General features: G+C 34.6%; 1 protein-coding gene across 1 annotated transcript in view; it reads left to right on the forward strand.

The window, feature by feature from the left end:
* Positions 1-26611, forward strand: part of CSMD3 (CUB and Sushi multiple domains 3) — a 1322573-nt gene that overhangs the window by 890915 nt on the left and 405047 nt on the right. The window contains exons 20-22 of the mRNA XM_043879976.1: positions 10607-10723; positions 16568-16783; positions 19025-19213. Coding sequence (XP_043735911.1) covers positions 10607-10723; positions 16568-16783; positions 19025-19213 — 522 coding nt within the window. The remainder of the gene's footprint in view (positions 1-10606; positions 10724-16567; positions 16784-19024; positions 19214-26611) is intronic.

Here is a 26611-nt window from a genome sequence, read left to right on the forward strand (position 1 = left end):
AAGTGATGGGGCCGTATGCCATGATCTTTGTTTTTTGAATGTTGAGTTTTAATTCAGCTTTTCCAAGCTCTTCTTTCACTTTCATCAAGAGGCTGTTTAGTTCCTCTTAATTTTCTGCCATAATGGTGGTGTCATCTGTGTATCTGAGATTATTGATATTCCTCCCAGCAATCTTGATTCTAGTTTGTGCTTCATCCAGCGTGGCATGTCACACAGTTAGTGCTCAGTAAATCTCATTGTAATGAAAGAATGAGCAGATTATTATTTCCAGTTCTTTGGGGAATACTTACTATATTTGATTTTGCATATTTATTTTCTGTCCTTTGCCTTCATCAGTGTTTCCCTTTCCACTAGAATGTCCTAGTCCTTTCCAACACTGGAAAGGTTTTTGGTTTTTGTGGTTTTTTTTACCAAACTCCTAGTCATTTTTAAATTTGTCTCCAACTTAATCTTTTTTATGTACGTGCAGGAGACCCCAGTTTGATTCCTGGGTCAGGAAGATCCACTGGAGAAGAGATAGGCTACTCACTCTGGTATTCTTGGGCTTCCCTTGTAGCTCAGCTGGTTAAAAATCCACCTGCAATGTGGGAAACCTGGGTTTGATCCCCGAGTTGGGAAGATCCCCTGGAGGAAGGCATGGCAATCCGCTCCAATATTCTTGCCTGGAAAATCCCCATGGACAGAGGAGCCTGATGGGCTAGGTGGAGCTGATGGGAAGACCCCCTGTAGAAGGGAAAGGCTACCCACTACAGTATTCTGGCCTGGAAAATTCCATGGATTGTATAGTCCATGGGGTTGCAAAGAGTCAGACACAACTGAGCAAGTTTCACTTCTTCCAATTCTATTGTTATATAATTCATTTACACCATTGTATCAGTTTAATGTGTATAGTAAAAAGGAATTGATTGACATGAATCATGAAATGATTATCACAATAAATTTAGTGAACATCCACCATCTCATATAAATATAAAATTAAAGAAATAGAAAAAAAAATGTTTTTCCTTGTGATGAGGACTTTTAGGATTAACTCTCTTAACTTTTATGTGTAACATACACAGTAGTATTAATTTTATCATGTTGCACATTAAAACTGAATGACTGGATTATGCTTTCCTAGGATGAAGCATCTGCAAAAAATCTCAACTTTTCCTAGACCTCATATTTCTCTACTTATGGGATGTTTTGCTACCTTATAAACACCTATGGATTCACTAAATCAATATTTGTCAATTATATTGTCTAAGCACTAAAGAAATATTGTTGAGTATGAACAAATACTATATGTTCTCCTTGAGGTAGTAGAGGAAATAGTAATTGTTTTCTTGTTTTACTTATATTCTTGAGGTTGAGAACCATGTATTCTTCTTGTTCCTATAACATATATTTTTAGAAGGCATCTCCTAAACATAAGAGGTTAGATTTAAACCAAAACTGAACAACATGTGTTACTGGCCACTTTGATTAGATCTCACTCTTGAATATCTCTCTGATGTTTTTCATAGAACTTAGATTTGAAAGACTCTAGGGAAGGTCAGACAGGAAAAACCAGGATAGCGTTGGCCAACAAGTGTCAAAGGCAGCATATAATCAGAAGTCACAGCTGAAAGATGTTTTCCATGTACTGAGATCATAAAGTTATCAGTTCTGGGGGTAAGCTGAGGTCATATGCCCAGTAGAATTCAACCCTTCAGGAACTAGACATTGTTAATTAAGATAGTTACCCTATTTGGCAACAGGCTACAAACCATGGGGTCAAAAAAAAAAAAAAAATCAGACATTACTGAGTGACTGGGGCTTCTGTGATGGCTCAGATGATAAAGAATCTGCCTGCAGTGAGGGAGATCTGGGTTTGATCCCTGGGTTGGGAAGATCCCCTGGAGAAGAGAACAGCTACCCACTCCATTATTCTGGCCTGGAGAATTCCATGGGTAAAGGAGCCTGGCAGGCTACAGCCCATGGGATCGTAGAGAGTTGACATGACAGAGTGACTGTCACTTCACTCAACTGAGTGACTGAACACACACACACGGCCATCTTATGGTGGGGGACATTTAGAACTGAAGAAATTACTTGATTATCTGTATCACCTAAGTCATTAAGCATAGAATCTGAAGTTGAACCAAATGTACTGAAACTTTATCGCTTCCGTAATTTTTTCATATAATTGAAAGATTTGAGTACACAGACTAACATAGCAAAAGAGTACATGAACTGATGTTTAGGCCCAAAAATTCAAGTAATAATGGTGCATAGAATTCAAATAATAAACAGTCTAAAATGAGAGTATACAGTTCAAATTAGGGAGACCTAAAGAAAAGAGATTTAAGGTTAAAAACAGACAAAAAAACATCATGATGGGATTTGTAAAAACTGCCTATTTCTTTGTCCCATTGCAATACTCAAAGTGGTTTGATTAATAATGGTCTAGAAAGGTCTGTTCTAGTTATAGAAAATTTATCACTTGCCAAGTGTGCATCTCTACCAAGGGCAAGGTATAATTTTCTGAGTTTTGGCAGTTTCATTCAAGGGGTTGGCTTTTGAGGCAACTTCATATTTTAAAACTCAGGTTCTTATCATGCGACCAGGTAGTGGTCATATGTGGAAAAAATCAGGGAGAAAAATTAAAGCTATTTATACTTGACAAGATTGTTGTATGTCTGGCTAATTGCTCTCAGCTCATATTTTGGGCTGTTGGTGTGACTTTGCTGTGTTATTGATCTTTGTCCTTATGGATGTTTTTCTTTGAAAGCTGTCTTCCCTAACATAAAGTAACTGCTTCTTTCATGTTTGTTTGGTTATTCCCTAAATTCTCTGCAATGTTTCAAGGATTCATTTGATATAAAATTTGTCTTTCATTCACAAGAACGTATATACCTATTGTGTCTATTACAAAATTGTCTATATCCATAAAGACATATGACATTAATTAGCAAGGTTGTTGAAATAAATTGGAACTCCTTCAGAATGGGTGATATAAAAGATAAGGCAGTAGATCCATGGAATCTATTTTAGATGCTCTTGTTCTAAGAAATTTAATATATGAACAGTCATATGGTCTTTTGAACTGACTTCTCAGAATTTATTTTAGAAATATTCTTGGAGAAACTTTCTTAATGTTTTCTATCACTGCATCTTTTACAGTATATCTGAGTTCCATTTTCTACCTGAAAAAATTTTCACTTATAAAACTTTTATTTTTTTTTTATTCTTAATATTTTGGCCTCTCATGATTAATTTTAATGGGTTGTTTGATTTCATCTTGCATTTTCTTAGCTTTAACAGGGAGGGACCTTTATAGAGAGGCAAGCATCATCAGATTGAGAGAATACTGGGTAATTAATTAAAATTCAAGACAATTCACACTTGCATTAGCATCTATCTCTGTGCATTATATCAATGCACATGGAGCTAATCTTTTGTAATTATTCAAAAAGCCTGTAAAATAAATATAATTCTAAATATTTGCAATATAAAATGATCTCATTTACAAAGATGAAAGATTTCATTTGGTTGATGAAAATGCTCCTGCTACTGATGATAATGGAAGACTGTTTTAATCACATACAGACCATTGACAAATGAGAATCTATAACATGTAAATCAATTAAAGATAATAACATAAACAAGTATATTGACACATTTAGGTTTGAGATGCTTAAAGAGAGAGTGATTTGAAGAAGAAAGTAGTAAATGAATCTCTGATTAAGTGAATGATACCTTTTAATAATGTTTATAGAGATTGATCATTTGAAGTAGAATGCTAAAAAGCCAAACATATGTGAAGTCATCATCTGCAGTGATTTTGGAGTCCAAGAAAATAAAATGTATCACTTTTTCCCCTTCTTTTCACCATAATGTGATGGGATCGGATGCCATGATGAATGTTGAATTTTAAGCCAGCTTTTTCACTCCCCTCTTTCACCCTCATCAAGAGGCTCTAGTTCCTTTTCACTTTCTGCTATTAAAGTGGTAACATCTGCATATCTGAGGTTGTCGATATTTCTCACAACAAACTTGAATCCAGCTTGTGATTCATCCAGACCAGTATTTTGCATGATGTATGCTGCATGTAAGTTAAACTATATCTAGGTTTCCTTTAGTTTTAATGCTGATAAAATTATCTGGTCTATCATAACCACTGGTGGTAGAAGGCATTGTAAACTGTGATTTAGTCTACAGTAAATAAACATTGAATCAAATTTTAATTTCTTTTACCTCAGTTCATAAATCTTTATTTTTATTATCTTGGAGTATTTACTAAAAACTAAATATCCTTTAAGAAAACTCTTTTTATTTGGAGGGAGGAGCCAAGATGGCGGAGGAGTAGGACGGGGAGACCACTTTCTCTCCTACAAATTCATCAAAAGAATAACTGAACGCAGAGCAAACTTTGCAAAACAACTTCGGATCGCTAGCTGAGGTCATCAGGCGCCCAGAAAAGCAGCCCATTGTCTTCGAAAGGAGGGCTGTATAGTTGGAGAAGTCCTGAGACTACAGGAAGAAGAAAACTGAAATCCAGAGGCAGGAGACTTAAGCCCAAAACCTGAGAACACCAGAAAACTCCTGACTACATGGAACTTTAAGTAATAAGTGACCGTCCAAAAGCCTCCATACCTATACTGAAACCAACCACCACCCAAGAGCCAATAAGTTTTAGAGCAAGACATACCACGCAAATTCTCCAGCAACGCAGGAACATAGCCCTGAACATCAACATACAGGCTGCCCAAGGACACACCTAACACATAGACCCATCTCAAAACTCATTACTGGGCACTCCATTGCTCTCCAAAGAAAAGAAATCAAGTTCCACGCACCAGAACACTGACGCAAGCTCCCCTAACCAGGAAATCTTGACAAGCCAATCGTCTAACCCCACCCACTGGGTTAATCCTCCACAAAAAAAAGGAACCACAGACCTCCAGAATACAGAAAGCCCACCCCAGATACAGCAATCTAAACAAGATGAAAAGGCAAAGAAATACCCAACAGGTAAAGGAACATGAAAAATGCCCACCAAGTCAAACAAAAGAGGAGGAGATAGGGAATCTACCTGAAAAAGAATTTAGAATAATCCAAAATCTTGAAAACAAAATGGAGTTACAGATAAATAGCCTGGAAACAAAGATTGAAAAGATTCAAGAACTGTTTAATAAAGACCTAGAAGAAATAAAAAAGAGTCAGTTAAAAATGAATAATGCAATGAATGAGATCAAAAACACTTTGGAGGGAACCAAGAGTAGAATAACGGAGGCAGAAGATAGGATAAGTGAGGTAGAAGATAAACTGGTGGAAATAAATGAAGCAGAGAGGAAAAAAGAAAAAAGGATCAAAAGAAATGAGGACAATCTCAGGGACCTCTGGGACACTGTGAAACGCCCCAACATTCGAATCATAAGAGTTCCAGAAGAAGAAGACAAAAAGAAAGGCCATGAGAAAATACTCGAGGAGATAATAGCTGAAAACTTCCCTAAAATGGGGAAGGAAATAGCCACTCAAGTCCAAGAAACCCAGAGAGTCCCAAACAGGATAAACCCAAGGCGAAACACCCCAAGACACATATTAATCAAACTAACAAAGATCAAACACAAAGAACAAATATTAAAAGCAGCAAGGGAAAAACAACAAATAACACACAAAGGGATTCCCATAAGGATAACAGCTGATCTATCAATAGAAACCCTCCAGGCCAGAAGGGAATGGCAGGACATACTGAAAGTAATGAAAGAGAATAACCTACAACCTAGATTACTGTATCCAGCAAGGATCTCATTCAGATATGAAGGAGAATTCAAAAGCTTTACAGATAAGCAAAAGCTGAGAGAATTCAGCACCACCAAACCAGCTCTTCAACAAATGCTAAAGGATCTTCTCTAGACAGGAAATGCAGAAAGGTTGTATAAACGTGAACCCAAAACAACAAGTAAATGGCAACGGGACCACACCTATCAATAATTACCTTAAATGTAAATGGGTTGAATGCCCCAACCAAAAGACAAAGATTGGCTGAATGGATACAAAAACAAGACCCCCATATATGCTGTCTACAAGAGACCCACCTCAAAACAAGAGACACATACAGACTAAAAGTGAAGGGCTGGAAAAAAATATTTCATGCAAACGGAGACCAAAAGAAAGCAGGAGTCGCAATACTCATATCAGATAAAATAGACTTTCAAATAAAAGCTGTGAAAAGAGACAAAGAAGGACACTACATAATGATCAAAGGATCAATCCAAGAAGAAGATATAACAATTATAAATATATATGCACCCAACATAGGAGCACCGCAATATGTACGGCAAACGCTAATGAGTATGAAAGAGGAAATTAATAGTAACACAATAATAGTGGGAGACTTTAATACCCCACTCACAACTATGGATAGATCAACTAAACAGAAAATTAACAAGGAAACACAAACCTTAAATGACACAATGGACCAGCGAGACCTAATTGATATCTATAGGACATTTCACCCCAAAACAATCAACTTCACCTTTTTCTCAAGTGCACACGGAACCTTCTCCAGAATAGATCACATCCTGGGCCATAAATCTGGTCTTGGAAAATTCAAAAAAATTGAAATCATTCCAGTCATCTTTTCTGACCACAGTGCAGTAAGATTAGATCTCAATTACAGGAAAAAAATTGTTAAAACTTCAAACATATGGAGGCTAAATAACACGCTTCTGAATAACCAACAAATCATAGAAGAAATCAAAAAAGAAATCAAAATATGTATAGAAATGAATGAAAATGAAAACACAACAACCCAAAACCTATGGGACACTGTAAAAGCAGTGCTAAGGGGAAGGTTCATAGCATTACAGGCTTACATCAAGAAACAAGAAAAAAGCCAAATAAATAACCTAACTCTACACCTAAAGCAATTAGAGAAGGAAGAAATGAAGAACCCCAAAGTTAGCAGAAGGAAAGAAATCTTAAAAATCAGGGCAGAAATAAATGCAATAGAAACTAAAGAGACCATAGCAAAAATCAACAAAGCTAAAAGCTGGTTTTTTGAAAAAATAAACAAAATTGACAAACCATTAGCAAGACTCATTAAGAAACAAAGAGAGAAAAACCAAATTAACAAAATTAGAAATGAAAATGGAGAGATCACAACAGACAACACTGAAATACAAAGGATCATAAGAGACTACTACCAGCAGCTCTATGTCAATAAAATGGACAACTTGGATGAAATGGAAAAATTCTTAGAAAAGTATAACTTTCCAAAACTGAACCAGGAAGAAATAGAAGATCTTAACAGACCCATCACAGGCAAAGAAATCGAAACTGTCATCAAAAATCTTCCAGCAAACAAAAGCCCAGGACCAGATGGCTTCACAGCTGAATTCTACCAAAAATTTAGAGAAGAGCTAACACCTATCTTTCGCAAACTCTTCCAGAAAATTGCAGATGAAGTTAAGCTTCCAAACTCATTCTATGAGGCCACCATCACCCTAATTCCAAAACCTGACAAAGATGCCACAAAAAAAGAAAACTACAGGCCAATATCACTGATGAACATAGATGCAAAAATCCTTAACAAAATTCTAGCAAACAGAATCCAACAACATATTAAAAAAATCATACACCACGACCAAGTGGGCTTTATCCCAGGAATGCAAGGATTCTTCAATATCCGCAAATCAATCAATGTAATACACCACATTAACAAATTGAAAGATAAAAACCATATGATTATCTCAATAGATGCAGAGAAAGCCTTTGACAAAATTCAACACTCATTTATGATTAAAACTCTCCAAAAAGCAGGAATAGAAGGAACATACCTCAACATAATAAAAGCTATATATGACAAACCCACAGCAAGCATCACCCTCAATGGTGAAAAATTGAAGGCATTTCCCCTGAAATCAGGAACAAGACAAGGGTGCCCACTCTCACGACTACTATTCAACATAGTGTTGGAAGTTCTGGCCACAGCAATCAGAGCAGAAAAAGAAGTAAAAGGAATCCAGATAGGAAAAGAAGAAGTAAAACTCTCACTGTTTGCAGATGACATGATCCTCTATATAGAAAACCCTAAAGACTCTACCAGAAAATTACTAGAGCTAATCAATGAATATAGTAAAGTTGCAGGATATAAAATTAACCCACAGAAATCCCTTGCATTCCTATATACTAACAATGAAAAAACAGAAAGAGAAATTAAGGAAACAATACCATTCACCATTGCAACAAAAAGAATAAAATACTTAGGAGTATATCTACCTAAAGAAACAAAGGACCTATACATAGAAAACTATAAAACACTGATGAAAGAAATCAAAGAGGACACAAACAGATGGAGAAACATACCGTGTTCATGGATTGGAAGAATCAATATTGTCAAAATGGCTATTCTACCCAAAGCAGTCTATAGATTCAATGCAATCCCTATCAAGCTACCAACGGTATTTTTCACAGAACTAGACCAAAGAATTTCACAATTTGTGTGGAAATACAAAAAACCTCGAATAGCCAAAGTAATCTTGAAAAAGAAGAATGGAACTGGAGGAATCAACCTGCCTGACTTCAGACTCTACTACAAAGCCACAGTCATCAAGACAGTGTGGTACTGGCACAAAGACAGAAATATAGATCAGTGGAACAGAATAGAAAGCCCAGAGATAAATCCACGAACCTATGGACACCTTATCTTTGACAAAGGAGGCAAGGATATACAATGGAAAAAAGACAACCTCTTTAACAAGTGGTGCTGGGAAAACTGGTCAACCACTTATAAAAGAATGAAACTAGAACACTTTCTAACACCATACACAAAAATAAACTCAAAATGGATTAAAGATCTAAATGTAAGACCAGAAACTATAAAACTCCTAGAGGAGAACATAGGCAAAACACTCTCCGACATAAATCACAGCAAGATCCTCTATGACCCACCTCCCAGAATATTGGAAATAAAAGCAAAACTAAACAAATGGGACCTAATGAAACTTAAAAGTTTTGCACTACAAAGGAAACTATAAGTAAGGTGAAGAGACAGCCGTCAGATTGGGAGAAAATAATAGCAAATGAAGAAACGGACAAAGGATTAATCTCAAAATTATACAAGCAACTCCTGCAGCTCAATTCCAGAAAAATAAATGACCCAATCAAAAAATGGGCCAAAGAACTAAACAGACATTTCTCCAAAGAAGACATACAGATGGCTAACAAACACATGAAAAGATGCTCAACATCACTCATTATTAGAGAAATGCAAATCAAAACCACAATGAGGTACCATTACTCGCCAGTCAGGATGGCTGCTATCCAAAAGTCTACAAGCAATAAATGCTGGAGAGGGTGTGGAGAAAAGGGAACCCTCTTACACTGTTGGTGGGAATGCAAACTAGTACAGCCACTATGGAAAACAGTGTGGAGATTCCTTAAAAAACTGGAAATAGAACTGCCATATGACCCAGCAATCCCACTTCTGGGCATACACACTGAGGAAACCAGATCTGAAAGAGACACGTGCACCCCAATGTTCATCGCAGCACTGTTTATAATAGCCAGGACATGGAAGCAACCTAGATGCCCATCAGCAGATGAATGGATAAGGAAGCTGTGGTACATATACACCATGGAATATTACTCAGCCGTCAAAAAGAATTCATTTGAATCAGTCCTAATGAGATGGATGAAGCTGGAGCCCATTATACAGAGTGAAGTAAGCCAGAAAGATAAAGAACATTACAGCATACTAACACATATATATGGAATTTAGAAAGGTGATAACGATAACCCTATATGCAAAACAGAAAAAGAGACACAGAAATACAGAACAGACTTTTGAACTTTGTGGGAGAATGTGAGGGTGGGATATTTCAAAAGAACAGCATGTATACTATCTATGGTGAAACAGATCACCAGCCCAGGTGGGATGCATGAGACAAGTGCTCTGGCCTGGTGCACTGGGAAGACCCAGAGGAATCGGGTGGAGAGGGAGGTGGGAGGGGGGATCGGGATTGGGAATACATGTAAATCCATGGCTGATTCATATCAATGTATGACAAAACCCACTGGAAAATAAAAAATAAAAAAAAAAAAAAAGAAAACTTTTTATTCATTATGTTTCCCAGAGAAATGCACAAGTTCAGAAACAGCTTTCAAAATTTCAGTTTACTCCACTATTTCAAAAAGAGTTCTGTGAAGAATGACACCTATCCCTTTAGGAATCTAAAATAAATAATTTTGTGTAATTAACAAGTTGTTTTCTTAAAGCTTAGTAAAAGAGCAACTGCTAAACAATTAATTACTCATGTTTAATTTACAACCAATTTATGCAAATGTTGCTTGTAATTAGAAATATATAAGTATGTACTTTAAATGCAAATATGAAGGTTGAGCTAAATTCTTTTGGGGCTGGTATTAATTCTCAGATACAATTAAATACCTTTTTCTTCTCTAGTGTTTCAAAGGATGAAATTAATTTCTAATATTGCAAGAGGTCTTTACACACTCATGTTATTTCCAGGAAGTAACTTAAGCAAAGATAATCAGACTCCTTCTATTTCAAAAGAGATTTGTTCAGCCTTTGCCTCTCTAACAGTAATCATATGACTATATTTCTTTGTATTTTCAGCACTATGTGGAGGAGATGTTAGAGGGCCTAGTGGAACAATCTTATCACCCGGTTACCCAGAATTTTATCCAAATTCTCTGAATTGTACATGGACCGTAGATGTAACCCATGGAAAAGGTAATTTGTCTCATGCAATGATAATGGGCTATTTTCTGAATTTACATTGCATATATTTTTATTTCATTGTCCTTTACAATGTCATTTTGCATGAGCAAAAACAGATCAATACTAAAATATGCTAATACAAAATTCAGTTTGAATAACTGCAGCAGAGGATTATATTTACTTTTCTGTACTATTATAACATGCTCATATGATTTTTTTCAGAATGGTAGTATATTTATTTATATATAATAAACTAATGTAATTTGAAATTTTCATATCAATAAAATCTCAAAGAGGATGTCTTTTGTCTCTGGCATGGTGTTAAGAGGTTGACTTCAAAAATTCAAAGGGAAATAGATACTCTGAAGTACTACACTGATTGTAAACAATACATGTTTATATACACTTGTTTCAAAATGGTTATGATTATTTATCATAACCATATACCATATATAAATTTATAACTGTCCTAGAAATATTTGTCTCTTACTGCAGTTGGTTCTCACACAGTTGAGTGAAAGTATAAAATTGCACTGTGCTTATAGTAGAGCTTAATAAATGTCCTTTGAACAAATAAATAAAAGTCCTTGTAGTACTAAATATGATATATTCATGCAATGTGACCAAAATATTCAATGCATATTAGCAATATAAGTGGTTTAAGGTAATAGCTTGACAGTGGGAAAATGGGCATTCTAAATATCAAAACAAAAATGGATGAAAATTATTTACCTGAAAATATCTATATGCTAATATTTTAAAAACGAATTTATTCATATGTTAAAAACTGCTTTAGGGAAATATTATTCTTATTGTTTTTACTATTAAATTGTACATGGGCTTCCTGGTAGCTCAGCTGGTAAAGAATCCACCTGCAATTCATGAGACTCCAGTTTGATTCAGAGAAGGGATAGGTTACCCAGTGTTCTTGGGTTTCCCTGGTGGCTCAGTCAGTAAACATCTGCCTGCAATGAGGGACACTTAGGTTCGATCCCTGGGTTCAGAAGATCCCCTGGAGGAGGGCATGGCAGCCCACTCCAGTATTCTTGCCTGGAGAATCCTCATGGACAGAGGAGCCTGGCAGGTTACATTCCATGGAGTCGCAAAGAGTCGGACATGACTGAGCAACAGCACACACATTACATTGTACTTATTAGCTTTACTATCAAAGATCTAAATATAAAAAACCCAAATCCTAGCCATGAGAAGGTGATGTTGTTACAGTTTTAAAAATTAAAGCTTTATTTGAAACATTTGAATCCATTGTGGTTTTTACACAATGTGTTATTTTATTTTGCTTTTTAATTTTATTGGAATATAGTTGCTTTACAATGGTGTGTTAATTTCTGCCGTACAATGAAGTGAACTGGTTATACATATACAAGTATCCTATGTGTAAGACTTTTTTTTAGATTTTCTTCTCATTTGGTTCACCGCAGACTCTTGAGTTGAGTTCCATGTGCTAAACAGCAGGTTCTCATTAGTTATCTGTTTTGTACATAGTGGTATATGCATGTCAATCCCATCTCCCAATTTGTCCCACTCCTCCTCCCCCCGCCATCAGTAACCATGTTTGTTGTCTACATTTACGACTCTATTTCCACTTTGCCAATAAATGCATCTGTACCATTTTTATAGATTCCACATATAAGAGATATACAATATTTGTTGTTTTTCTTACTTCACTCTATATGACAATGCACAATGTTTTTTACACTTCTGTTTAACTATGTGAGATATATCTGCAGTTCTGATAGAATATTTGAGATACAGTTGGTTAGCCTTTATAGAAATTATACATCCTTTCATTGATGGTGAGGGTAATATAAGGATGGTTCTTTAAATGAAAATTAAATATTATTGAGAAAAAAATGCTGTTAAAATGAGTATTCTCATATTTACTGCAGGAATGACGTGGAAGACTTCATAAACTGTCATTTTTGTTGTTCTCCATAATAGAAGACTATTTGTTGGAAGTTAACCAAAGCATCCTATTATCCCACTGTGTAGCAAATTAATGGAGTTTAAAATAAACTTCTTTGTATTATACAAGAAAATGGAGAGCTACATACTGCTTGCTATGTAAATAGAGGTTTAATTAACACTTAAGGTTTTGCACCTTCAGACGTTGCAAGTGTTAATTAAATCTGTATTTACATGGCATGAAATGCAGATTATGTGCTTTTCTTGTAAGAGTCAACAAAATTTGTTCAAAGTACAACTATTCCAAAGTGTAGTCAAAGTTTTGTGAAGAATAATCTCTTAATGTTGGGAGAAATTATCAAGGTAATATAGTTAAACTTCTCACCCAGCCTGTATACACACATAGATACACAAATGCACATCAATATTGCACCCTCAAGGTCAAAATTAGTCGTAACTATAACTACAACCTAGATATTAATAATATTTTTACTTCAAGCCCAAGTTTTTCATATATTTATGTAACAAAAATTACCTTAATAGGACTTTTTGAATTAGCACTTTATGGGACAGTACTATGATGTTGTAACCACTTACTTTTTCTCACTATTCTTCACACCCACTGCCCTATTAAGATTGTATGTCTTTGCCTGTCCACTTCTACTTCCTGAAATGTCCATCCAAGGGTTGCTCTTCCACAAAGAGCTGTTCACTTTTAAAGGTCATTGCCTTCAGAAGCATCTGCTAATCCCTCTGACAACCTACCTCTTAAAGTTTATGCTCCGATATTGACTCACATTAATTACTTTCATAGCACTTAGCAAAATGTTTAAAACTTTAGTTTATGTATCTTTTCCCCTTAGATAGACTCTGAGTTATTTACAGTCTTCTCATTTTTTATATTCTATAATGCTTATAATATAGTAAGTTCTTAGTATCATTTTATTATTTAGATTAATTGCCTTTCATTAGAAGGTCTTATGTTGTTTTCCTGCAGTGAACACAGATTTTATTGTTTAAAACATAATCTGATAAACAGAGGCTTCATTTTTTAAAGTAGTTGACTAGGGCAGAGTGACATGAAAACAATTGACTTTCAGGTTGAAGGATTAAACAATAAATGATAGCTAAGAGTTGCTAAGTACTTCCTCTGTGAAAGAACTGTGCCAAGTGATCCCCTATATTGTCTAATTTAAACTTTCGGGCAACTCTATTAGAATCCATTTTCTCAGATGGAGAAAGTGCATCTCAGAAAAAGCTATGCATGTAATACTTGACAATGGGCTTATTAGCACCACTCCCTAACAGAATATTAAATTTCCCCATGTATTAATTTCAGTACATATCAGAATAAGCATATTTTTCTAAGAAAAACATGCAGACTGATAGATTGATTTTTTTTTCTGTTTTGTTCATTTGCTCTTCTGACTATTTTTCTTAATTTTAGTGTCTGACCAAAATCTAATTCACTTTATCTTAACTTCCACTCATGTTAATTTGTAAATTTAAATATCAGTAAATCTAGATGGCAGAGTATCCTCTCCTTGCTATGTTGTCTTTCTCATTTACATCTGTCTAGTGTCAAATGCCACATTTATATTGAAGAACTTTTGAGACACTGACTTTCTGGACTCAGTCCTAAAAAGGGCTCATTGTGAGGGAGAGAAAAAAATGTGTTATATTTTGAAAAAGAGTATCATTGTATATTCCAAGTATTTTCCAAGTTGAAATCACTGGCCTATAATAACTCATAATCACTGGCAATAATAACTCATCATTACTTCTATTGTCAGTTTATTTTCTGGTCTCATTTTATTTCACTTCTTGCTTTATTAGCAAACAAATGATAAATTAGGAGTTTGGGATTAAATAAAATAGATAAACAACAAGGGCTTACTGTATATCACAGGGAACTATATTCAGCATCTTGTAATAATCTATACTGGAAAATAATATGAAAAAGAATATACACACACACATATATCTGAATCACTTTGCTGTATACCTGAAACTAACTAACAACTTTGTAAATCAACCATACTTCAATTTTTTAAAAAAGCAATGAAGACTCCAAAACAATCCATCATTTAGAACTATAAAGTTGATAAATAGCATTAAGAATGTTATTTTATCATTACCCAGTAACTCATGTTACTGGGTTTTTGCTGAAGCTTTTGGTGATTCTTTTAGATCAAATAAGAAAATTTATTAAGCACTTCAAAAGAAAGATGAATGTGATATTATCCTTTATTTCATTTGATACTTACATACAGCATCCCAGGTGGCTCAGTGGTAAAGAATCTGCCTGCTGATGCAGGAGACACAGGAGATGTGGGTTTGATCCATGGGTCGGGAAATCCCCTGAAGGAGGATATGGAAACCCACTCTAGTATTATAGCTTGAAAAATCCCATGTCAGAGGGGTCTCGCTGGCTACAATCCATAGTGGCAAATGGTCGGACACAACTGAGCAACTGAGCACACACATAAGCATATCTTACAAACAGTATAGGATGTGTGTGTGTGTGTGTGTGTGTAACTGTTAGGTTATTACATGCATTTGAGATAGTGTCATTAAATAGTCGCATAAGACCACAATGCAATGACATACCATACTCACCAGGACAGAACAAATAAAAAAAAGAAATTTAAACTTTCAAATATTGATGAAGATACCAATTGGATTTGTTGATGAAAGTGTAAATTGACATAGCCACTTTGTGAAACAGTATCTATTAAAGCTGAAATATGTATATATATATATATATATATATATATATATATATATATATATAAATTTCCCATGAGCCAGTAATTCTACTCCTAGGTATCAATCCAGCAGAAATAAGCAAATATGTTCTTCAAAAGACATACTTGAATGCTCATAGCAGCATTTTCTGCATTCAAGTTAAAATGTCAATTACCTAAATGACCATTAACTTTTGAACAGACAAATGAGTGTGTTGTATTCACAAAATGAAATGGATCTCTAAAACAACTTAAAATTACACACAAAAGTAGAGATAAATCTCACACACTTAGTGGTGAGTGAAAGAAACTCAGGAGCTTCCCAGGGGGCTCAGTGGTAAAAAATCCACCTACAATGCAGGAGATGCGGGTTTGATCTGGATCAGAAAGATCCCCTGGAGGAGGAAATGGCAGCCCACTCCAGTATTCTTATCTAAAATACTATGGACAGAGGAACCTGGTGGGTTACAGTCCCTGGGGTGGCAACAAGTTGGACATGACTTTGAGACTGATCATGCACGCTAAAGAACTCAGAGCAAAAAGAGTATGCCTTATATGAATCCATTATATAAACTACAAAGAGTTGCTGAGCACTTTAACATGAGCGAAAGTTCAGATAAAGTGAATTAGATTTTGGTCAGAGACTAAAAATAAGAAAAATAGTCAGAAGAGCAAATGAACAAAAAAGAAAAAAAAAATCAGACACTCAGTCTGCATGCTTTTCTTAGAAAAATATGCTTGTTTTGATATGTACTGAGATGAATACATGGGAAAATTTAAAATTCTGTTAGGTATTAACAGAGTAGTCTATCCTATTAGAAGTTGAATGAGTGGTTACTTTTGCCAAAACACTTCTATTTAAATAAAGTGTATAAGTTTTCCTTGAAATTTTCAGAAAATGCATGTAATTTCTTTTTAGACAGTAATTTTAAAATTTTATTTCCAAGCAGTTTCCAAGACATGACTCATTATAAACCTTATAGAGAAGCTATAAGGAAACAGCCAAACAGAAAAACTCAAAACAAAAGAAAGCTATAATAATTGTATTATATATTCAGAATATTTTATAGCAGTGCCTTTCATTTTTACAAAAATCTGTTATGAGTCCTGATTTTTGTTAGTTTGGTAACTCTGTGTGTTTTACTAATATACTTTATAAGTCTAATTTTCCTCTTTTCCTTATTAGGTGTACAGTTCAACTTCCATACCTTTCATTTGGAAGACCATCATGACTACTTACTGATTACAGAGAATGGCAGTTTTACCCAACCACTGGCACGCCTGACTGGTTCAGAACTTCCTTCAACAATCAATGCTGGTCTCTATGGAAATTTCAGGGCTCAGTTGCGCTTCATTTCTGATTTCTCAATATCCTATGAAGGATTCAACATTACATTCTCTGGTAAGAAAATAAGTTTTAAAACCAGAGTTTTAAAAGTATGAAAATAGCTTATGCATGACCAAACAGAGAGAAAATGAGACAAAAAAAGATGAAAGCAAAAAAGCTATCTGCCAACAAATTTTAAGGAAAGTTTGAAGTGCCTTGAAGATTGACTATAGTAATATATTAAAGGGAACCTTAAAACAGTAGCAAAAAAAGAAATCAATTCACAAAAATTTACTAGAAATACAATAAATACATTTCTTTAACTTATATTCTATAGAATGCTGAGAGGAAAGCTTGCTAAAAATGTCAAGTGAACTTAAAGTGGAAGCCCTTACATATATGTAAAGGTTTACTTAGTCCATTAATAAAATGTGAATTAAACCAGTGATATTCTAGTTTTGTGTTTCTGGAAAAAGTCATTTTTTACAGGCCAAGATTAAGATTAATATATTCATTTGGAACTAGATGATCTAGAGGCAAGTTAATTTTGTTATTCTTTTTATTCTAGAATAACCTCTATAGGCAGTATTATATCTATAGGCAATAATATAACTTGGATTATAAGGGAAAAAAATTATAAGACCAAACTGAACAAAGAAATATTCTTGTTAGTTCTACTTTTTAGTTAAATGGAATAGTGAAAAAGAATACAGAAACAATAAGTAAATCTTTTGCCAACTTTATAATATTAAATTTACAATATTATAATTATACATAATTATATTAATAATGTATATTACAAATATATAAATAAAATAATAAATACTGATTTTGTTCTTCAATTGTTATTCCAATATTTGCATGGAGATATTTGTCTTCTAAAATAAGGTATTTCATAGAGAAGAATAAATGAGCATAATCAGTTTTAACCTAGAATGTTAATAAAACAATAGCTCATCAACATGAAGCAATCCCTTTGTTCTCCACTGCAGTTAGGTACTGTGTGTTCTGGGAATGTTTTTAGATAAGCTACTTCTTCTTAAGACTGTATATAAGTTATAATATTATGGTTAATTAAATTTAGTCTGTCATACCCTGAAGAGTGTTTAATGATTTATTTTCATGATGTTCATTCATTGCTTGAGGAAATTTTCTTGTATAAATCTATAATATACAATTTTCAGTTTGTGGACAGTCAGTCTTACATAAACTCTTGCTTCTGAAGTCACATATTTTTCAGAATATGTATTAATAGAATTCCTTGTATACTACAGGCACAAGAGCCTTTGTCATTTAGACTAAAACCATTAAGTAAATGTCATTTCAAAATGCAAATGATTTCATTCCAAATGCTATTTTGCATTTGAAAATATGAATCTATCATGTCATTATTTTAAGTAAAAAATCTAAGAAACAAAATGTTTCTAATACAGAAAAAAAAAATACAAGGTAAATATCTTCCTTTCCAATGTATCATTCTCAAGGTGACACTTTCTCATCTTTATTTCGTTTCACACATAGAAGTATTTATTATATTACTAGGTCTTTCACAGTTCAGTTCAGTTCAGTCACACAGTCATGTCTTTGCGACCCCATAGACTGCAGCACGCCAGGCTTCCCTGTCCATCACCAGCTCCAGAGCTGCTCAAACTTGCTGCATCACTTGCTCAAACTCATGTCCATCGAGTCGGTGATGCCATCCAACCATCTCATTCTGTCGTCCCCTTCTCCTTCTACTTCAATCTTTGTTTTCAATCCTCCTTCCACCTTTCTCAGCATCAGGGTCTTTTCGAATGAGTCTGTTCTTCGCATCAGGTGATCAAAGTATTGGAGTTTCAGCTTCAGCTTCATTTCTTTCAATGAGTATCAGGACTGATTTCCTTTAGGGTTGACTGGTTTGATCTCCTTGCAGGTCTTTCACAGTAGAAGAAAATTATGTATGCCATAGCACATACCCTAATTATACCTATGTGTGCTCAGTCACCTCAGTCTTGTCTGACTCTTTGGGACTCTATGGACTGTAGCCCACCAGGGCTTTCCTAGGCCATGGGCTTTCCCAGGCAAGAATACTGCAGTGGGTTGCCATGCCCTTCTCCAGGGGATCTTCCCAGCCCAGAGATAGAACTCACTTCTGTGTCTGCTGCATCGCAGGAGGATTCTTCACCCCTGAGCCACGGAGGGGGAAGCCCACAATTATACTTAGAGGCATTTTTGAAATATATGGCTGGCCCTGAAAGCAACCAGTTTACAAAACATAGAAGTATACCCTTAAAAGTTACTACTGTTTCCTTTGTTTTCCTCTTCATCTAATTACAGAGTATAATCTGGAACCTTGTGAAGATCCTGGAACTCCTCAATATGGTAACCGAATTGGGTTCACCTTTGGGGTTGGTGACACTCTGACCTTCTCATGCTCATCAGGTTATCGTCTGGAAGGGACGTCAGAGATCATCTGTCTTGGTGGTGGCCGACGAGTGTGGAGTGCACCTCTGCCAAGGTGTGTGGGTACGTGGTCAGCTGCTTTCATTTGCTTGTATGTGTAGTCACTGTCCATGGAGTTGCATGATTATACACCCTTTTTTTAAAATATGTAATCTGTTGAATTCCTTCATTTATTTCATATTAATTATTTCAAGTTTTTTTTGACTTGGCAATCTGGTATACCACAATTATCTTCTCAACTGCTCCATTCAGCTTACCATGCTTCTAAATTTGTTTTCAGATGATGGGAATAAGGAATGAAGAGATGGTTAGAGAGACAGATAATAGATAGATGATAGAATCATATTTTGAAAGCTTACAGACAGTTGCATTCCTTTATTTTATTAATAATTGGTTTTTCATGATTTCTGACTGAAGTTTTGACAATATTTTATAACTTAGAATTAACATGTATGAAAGATGATTACAAGAGAAAGTAGTAGAGAATTTGAGTTATCAAGGCAAGTATTGCCTCAAAAATGCAATCTACAGAATAATCTATTATGATAGATGAATTCTGATGGGAATTCATTTCATGTTGTGAGATAAAGAATAGCAGTAATTAAAGTATTGAATATTTGGAGCACCATCTCAACCTTTGGAAATGAATAGTTTGACTGACAAAAAGAAAAAAATTATCTGTAGAGAAATGAAGGACTTTTCACTAGGACTTAAAATCATTTTCTATTTATATAGGAAATAAACAAGAATTTCTTTAGGTGATCACCCATTCAGTGGTTATCAGTACTCATTTTTAAAATAGAACAAGATACAAGTGATTTTGCTATTCCAAAAAGCTCTTAAAACTCTCAATTGTATTGAACTTGAATTTAATTATAAATTTGTGGGTCACAGATGTTTGTAAGTTATACTACAAATTCAGGCGAATTTGTAGAGCTTTGATCTGTGGTTTAAGACTTTATCCTTTTTTTCTTATTTTAATGGAGGCAAATTCCCTCTAGATTAAAACAAATGAAGAAGAGGATTCCTTCTGTGACTTAGTCCATACATTGCTCACTGTATGGAATGTTGTGGGAATCCTGTGAATCCTTAAATCTAGTAAAACAAAATTGATATTTCAGGTTAATATGGGTCTGAAGGATTTTATAGTGATGAGATTGTTTTCACAGCCCCTAAGTGTTATATAACAGAGAAGCTGATATTTAACAGATGAAATTTCTTTTTAAAATCACAGCTTGTATAGAAATGACACAAACTACCACAAATACTTAATGCTGGGGTTGTGATACTCCCAGAACATCTTTTCCAGGGAGATATATAGAGTGTAGTCTTTCTGGTTTTGTTTCTATGTTTGTTTTTTTTGTTTGTTTGTTTATTTTCCTTTGTTTCATTTTTTCTACTGTTGCCAAATTTGGAATTCTCCTCTGTATCTGAATTGTCCCTGTTTCCATTTTCATTTGGTGTGAATATTTTCAAAGATCAATTAATGAAAACCTTGGGAATAGGGTGTTTGTCTTTATATTCTGGTCATTTGATACTAGGTTAATTCACTTTTCTAAACTTTATTTTTCTTATCAGCAAAATGGTTGCAACATTATGTTAATGTTAGTTATGAGGGTTAAAAAAGATCAGCCATGCTGGTAGACACCCAATACAATTACTGGAATATTGGAGTTCAGAATTTAGATGTTGTTATAACTGTTATTATATTGAGAATAATCTGCAATGTTAGTTTATTTGGACAAATTTTATTTCTTCTTAGATTCTTTGTAGTTCTCATGTAATGTATCTCTAAAGTCAACAAGCCACCAGGGAAGCCCTTCTCTAGCGCATACTTGCTTAAAAACATCACTTAGTCCTCAGTATTGCCAGCCTCATAGAAAGTTTATATTATAGACAGTGGCCTAATTATGAGTAAGTTATATTCCAAAAATTTGCCTCTGCTTTGGTTATCTGGAATCTAGGTAGTTTTTCCTTGGCACAGGATTGCAAACAGGGGCATTCCCAGAACAAACAATAGATGCAATTTCAAATTTCATTTCAAGTGTAAAACTAATACTAGCATTTACTAAAAAGACTTATGTGTACCTAGGTTACATAAGACCGTGCCTGATTCTGAGCAGTAAGGCAAAGATAAAGCGGTTTTTGGAAACTTGCTTTTTGTTTATGTTTTACTTTCATTTTGATTCTATATTTACAGTATAAATTGGTTAGTGTCTTTCTGTTTCTGTGGGTAGAATTTGATGAAAAGTGTCTTAATTCTAGACGTTAGATGAATAATAAATAGTATTTTCATTTAAGGAATTTCCTAAATAACCTCGTCATTTATGTTTCGAGGTAATATTTTTAAAAAATAACAAAATATAATAACACCATAATATTGTCTTTACAGTCTGTAAAGCATAATTTAGTGTAGTGTCCCATTCCAAAAATCAACCTATACTTTGAAAGTAGCTTTAGCATAACAATATTATCAAGGAAGTTATGTCTATTAAAAGCTTAAGATTGCACACAAACTGAGTCAGAATCATGCCTGTCACAAGTTCTGAGGCCCAGACTTATGCTCCATTTACAAAAGCACACTGCTGTCTTTGACTGGAGGCTTCAGTAAAGTTGAGACATTATAATTATTTTTTATATTATTATTAATTATAATTGATTATATTTGATATAATTATAATTGATATATGGCTTCAGAAAACTTCTTAGGCTATCCTCTATTTTAATTGGAAGAAACCTCTTCTACTGTGACCCATTTATTGAGGTTACTTAAGTGCAGGGGAACATTTAATTTTAAATTATTTTGTTGAAGTATAGTTGATATACAATCTTATATTAGTCTAAGGTGTACAACATAGTGATTCAACTTTTATATACATTATGGATTTATTACCATGATAAGTCTAGTAACCATCTGCCACCATATAGAGTTACTGCAATATTCCTTATTCTGTACATTACATCCCTGGGACTTATTTATTTTATAATTGGAAGTTTGTACCTCTTAAACCCTTTCACTTATCTCATTGATCCCCCACTTCCCTCACCTCTGGCAGCCACCAATTTGTTCTTTGTATGTATGAGTCTGTTTCTGTTTCAATTTGTTTGTTTTGTTTTTTAGATTCCACGTATAAGGGACATCATACAGTCATTGTATTTTTCTCTCTTGACTTACTTCACTTACGTTAGTATCCATACTATCCCAAGCACAGGGAAATTTGTAGAGGCAGGAAAAGAATCTTGATAGCAGTTGAGATCATAACACACCATCGAGTGGGTGTTACAGGGATTCTTCTCCCTAAGGAGTGGTGTCTGTTGTGGGCACATAGTTTATATTTACATTTCTTTCTTTCCTAAGTTATGTGATCTTTAGAAAGTTGTTCAGATCTCTTTCCTGCCAAGTTTTCTCAAATGTGATGTTTTCTAAAATGTGATAATTACATCCATGCTGCAAGATAGTTTATAGCTCTAAGACATAAAATACATGTAAATCACCTAATGTACCACTCAACAAGTGACACTTGCTCAACTAAACTCAGTCCCTTTTCTTTGTGCCTACAACTATCTCCACCACCTTATAGTCAGTTCTCCTAAGGGCCATGATAACTGATAGCAGTGAAGAGTAACTTTCACCAACCAGCAGGAGAGGAAAGAGAAGGAAAGGAGGAGATGAAAAATTTTTACTATGCTATCAGCAGCTGAGTACTTCACACACATAATCCTATTTACTACTTAGTTATCAAGATGAAAGTTTTAACTTTTAAAGAAATACATATCTATACTTATGTTTTCCATTTTGAAAAAAGTAAAAATAATTAACATGTAAAATGATATTTCAGTGGATATATTTTATACCTAAGTGATTATCCTGGTGATCCACGTTTCTGTGAAAATGGTCACATATTTTAACCAAATATCTAAAAGCAAAAAAAAAAAAAAAAGAAAGAAAGAAAAAAAAGTGTAAAAATATGTGATTACTTTGAAAATAAGAAATATTGACTTGTTTTTGGTCAAAAAATATTTGATTTCCCTTTCTAAAATACACATTACAAATAATGCAAAAAACAAACAAACAAAAAACCTGGTAGTTCTCTTGTCATCCTTCTAGATTAAAAAAAAAAAAAAAAAAAAAAAACCTAACGTGTCTTCATTTAGCTTCCAAACATATCAGGAACCATGCCAGGTCATGTTGCAAATAAACAAGGACCTAATGGAAGTAGTTTGTTTTGGAAAGTAAATCAGCAGGTTAAATATTAATAATTTTTCTTTAGGCAAGAATCCACATATTTTAAGAAGTCCATAAATTTGAAAGTCATTTTAAAGACATTCATTCATTCATCCTTATAGTTTATTTAACACATCAACTTCTATTTCTAATTTTATAAATCATCAATTTTTTATCTGACCTTGGAGAAGTAGCATCTTTCCTAGGTCATGAGTGAAATGAGAAAAATGATAACTCCACATTACACATCTACATAGGCTTCTCACTCTTCTGAACTTTTAGATGATATATACTGATGGTTACTTATTATTTAGTTTTAAAATGAATTTTAAAAATATGGGAAACAAAGTAAAGCTTATCTGGGGATTCGGGATTCTCTGTACTATCATTATAACTTCGTTTAAATCTAAAATTATTCTAAGATGAAATTTTTATTAAAAATTCAGAACAAGAAAGGATCAATTGCACTTGAAAAGACAGTTCATTTTTGAACAAATTCTTTTTATTTCATCTTAACTTCTGAACTCTCTTGTATCTCAGATACCCACTTGCTATGTCAGATATGACTGATTTATTGTTAGTTGGCATTGTAGAAATATAGTGTCGTAGAAAGCAAATTAGGATTAAGATATTTCACCAGCTCACAGACACTACCATTAATTAGTTGGATGATTTCAAGCAAATATCTTAATTTTCTGTGCTTCTCTTTTCTGGAAAGGATAATGCCAATATGAGTTCTACTCAACCCAAACATCTCTTATAAGTTCAGTTCAGTTGAGTTGCTCAGTTGTGTCTGACTCTTAAAATAGTTTGATAAATTATGTATACAAATGTATATATTTTTCTTATATAATTATGATTAGGTGCATTTTCTTGATTTGGCAATATAAAAAGTCTGTATTATTAGCTTATAGTTTGGTGCTTTATATTTTTTTAAAGATTTTCTTGCTTGCAACCTTGTGAAGTAAGCAGAGGAGATATTATTCCCACTTGACAGCTGAGAAAATGTTGTTACAGAAACATTATAAGTAATGAGTAGAAGGTTATGCCAGAAACCCAGAAACTAAGTCTCAAACTTTTTAGATCAGTGTTGTGGTTGAAATCGTTTAGCTAAAATTGGGGCTTGAACCCATGTGCCGGGACTCAAACCCTGCCAAAACCTTGCTTTGAACTTGAACTCACGTGGCTGGGACTTGAACGTTTCCAAAACCTTGCCTGGGATTGAACCCACACTGTGGGTACTGGAACCCTGCCAAAACTCAATTTGGGACTCTAACCCACATGGCCAGGACTCAAACCCTGCAAAAACTGAGTTTGAGACTTGAACCACAATCTTTAATCACCCGATGTCTGGACTTACTGAGACTCAGGTTCTTTGATCCCAGCACAGAAGGAATTCAAAGTGATAAACAATAAGTAGATTTATTAATATAAGATGCTTGTAAGAGATGCAGGGAGCTCTGCCCTGAGGATTCAGTGGGCTATAATTTATAAGGGAAAGAAAGGGAGGGGAAAAGACTGCCTTCTTCAGGTAGATATAGATGCAGAGTTAAGGCATGCATCATTAGCTCCTCCTTCACTAGCTCCTCCTTGATACTAGTCAGGAAAGTGTCTGACCCTGTGAGGTCAAACTAGGATTATCATATTTGTAAAAGGTGGGCCTTCAATCTAGTGACCTGGGGCACAACTTTTGGTTTGGTTTGAAAGTGAAAGTGAAATCGCTCAGTCATGTCCAACTCTTTGCGACCCCCTGGACCTTAGCTTACCAGGCTTCTCCATCCATGGGATTTTTCAGGCAAGAATACCAGCATGGGTTGCCATTTCCTTCTCCAAGGATCTTCCTGACTCAGAGATCGAACCCAGGTTTCCCTTATTGCAGGCAGACGGTTTACCCTCTGAGCCACCAGGGATATCCTGGTTTTATAATTAAGCAAGCCTGCTTCATTGAATAATGTTCCAGTAGCCTTCTTGAACTATCTTTGACTTACAAAGGCCTCCCAAAGTTTCTTAGGTTTCCTTCTCTATCTGTAGTCCCCTATTGGGACTTCCACAACTACTTGTAACTATCCTATTCTATCCCATTCGTGGTGTTCCAGGTGGCATTTCTTTATTACCTTACTTATTATATATATGTATACAAAAGCTTTTCTACTATGCTTGATAAAGGCTTGAGAAAGAACATCAAAAAAAAAAGAAGAGGTGGAGTAATTGGAAAACATAAATTAAATGAAATGGGAACACGGAATATGAAATATAAAAAGTGAAACGGACTAAAGTAAAAGGTCTTCAGATAGCCCAGTTTTTTTTTTAAATGGCTGCTTATTAGAATATCACCTTATTTATTTATGCACTATTTTGAAAGACAACCTTTTTTTTTTAATGAAATAGACCATGGGTGAGTAAATTTTTTTTTTTTTTTCTATGAAGTGCTGGATAGTAGACATTTCAGTCTTTGTGGCCCACACAGTTTCAATCACAGCTATTTAATTCTGACATTGTATTGTGAAAGAAACAATAAATAATACACAAATGAATAAATGTGTTTGTATTCCTATAAACTTTCATCTACAAAGGTAACAGACTGGATGTGGCCCTCAGGTCATAGCTTGTGATTTCTGCAGCAGATTTACCAAGCTTAAAGTTACTAGCCATTCATCCCTAAGGGAAGAAGGAAAGATCCTTTTCCCATTCTCTATTTTTTTCATCACAGGTTCTGTTTTTCAAAGTAGCATATCATTTACTTTCTAGGAGATTTCTCTTGTTTTACAGAAAGAGTATTAGGACTGTATATGTTTGTGTGTGTTTGTGTATGAAAGTGAAAGTCACTCAGTTGAGTCTAACCCTTTGCGACCTCATGGCCTATACAGTCCAAAGAATTCTCCAGGCCAGAATACTGGAGTGGATAGCCTTTCCCTTCTCCAGGGGATCTTCCCAACCCGGGACTTGAACCCAGGCCTCTCGTATTGCAGGCAGATTCTTTACCAGCTGAGCCACAAAGGAAACCCAAGAATACTGGAGTGATAGCATCAGTGTGTATGAACACTGATGCAATTTATGGGTAATTTCATTACCATCTCCAGATCCTTTCATATACCCAGATCTCTTCTGAGTACCAAGTCTGTATTCCCAGAGGTACTCTGGGCTGGTCCACATGGATGGCCTCCCACAGAAAAATTGCTTCACATTCCAAAACAACTCATTATCTCCTCCACCAAATCAGTTCTCCCTTCTGCACT

Source organism: Cervus elaphus, chromosome 21 (genome assembly GCF_910594005.1).
Source record: "Cervus elaphus chromosome 21, mCerEla1.1, whole genome shotgun sequence".
Taxonomy (NCBI): Eukaryota; Metazoa; Chordata; class Mammalia; order Artiodactyla; family Cervidae; genus Cervus; species Cervus elaphus.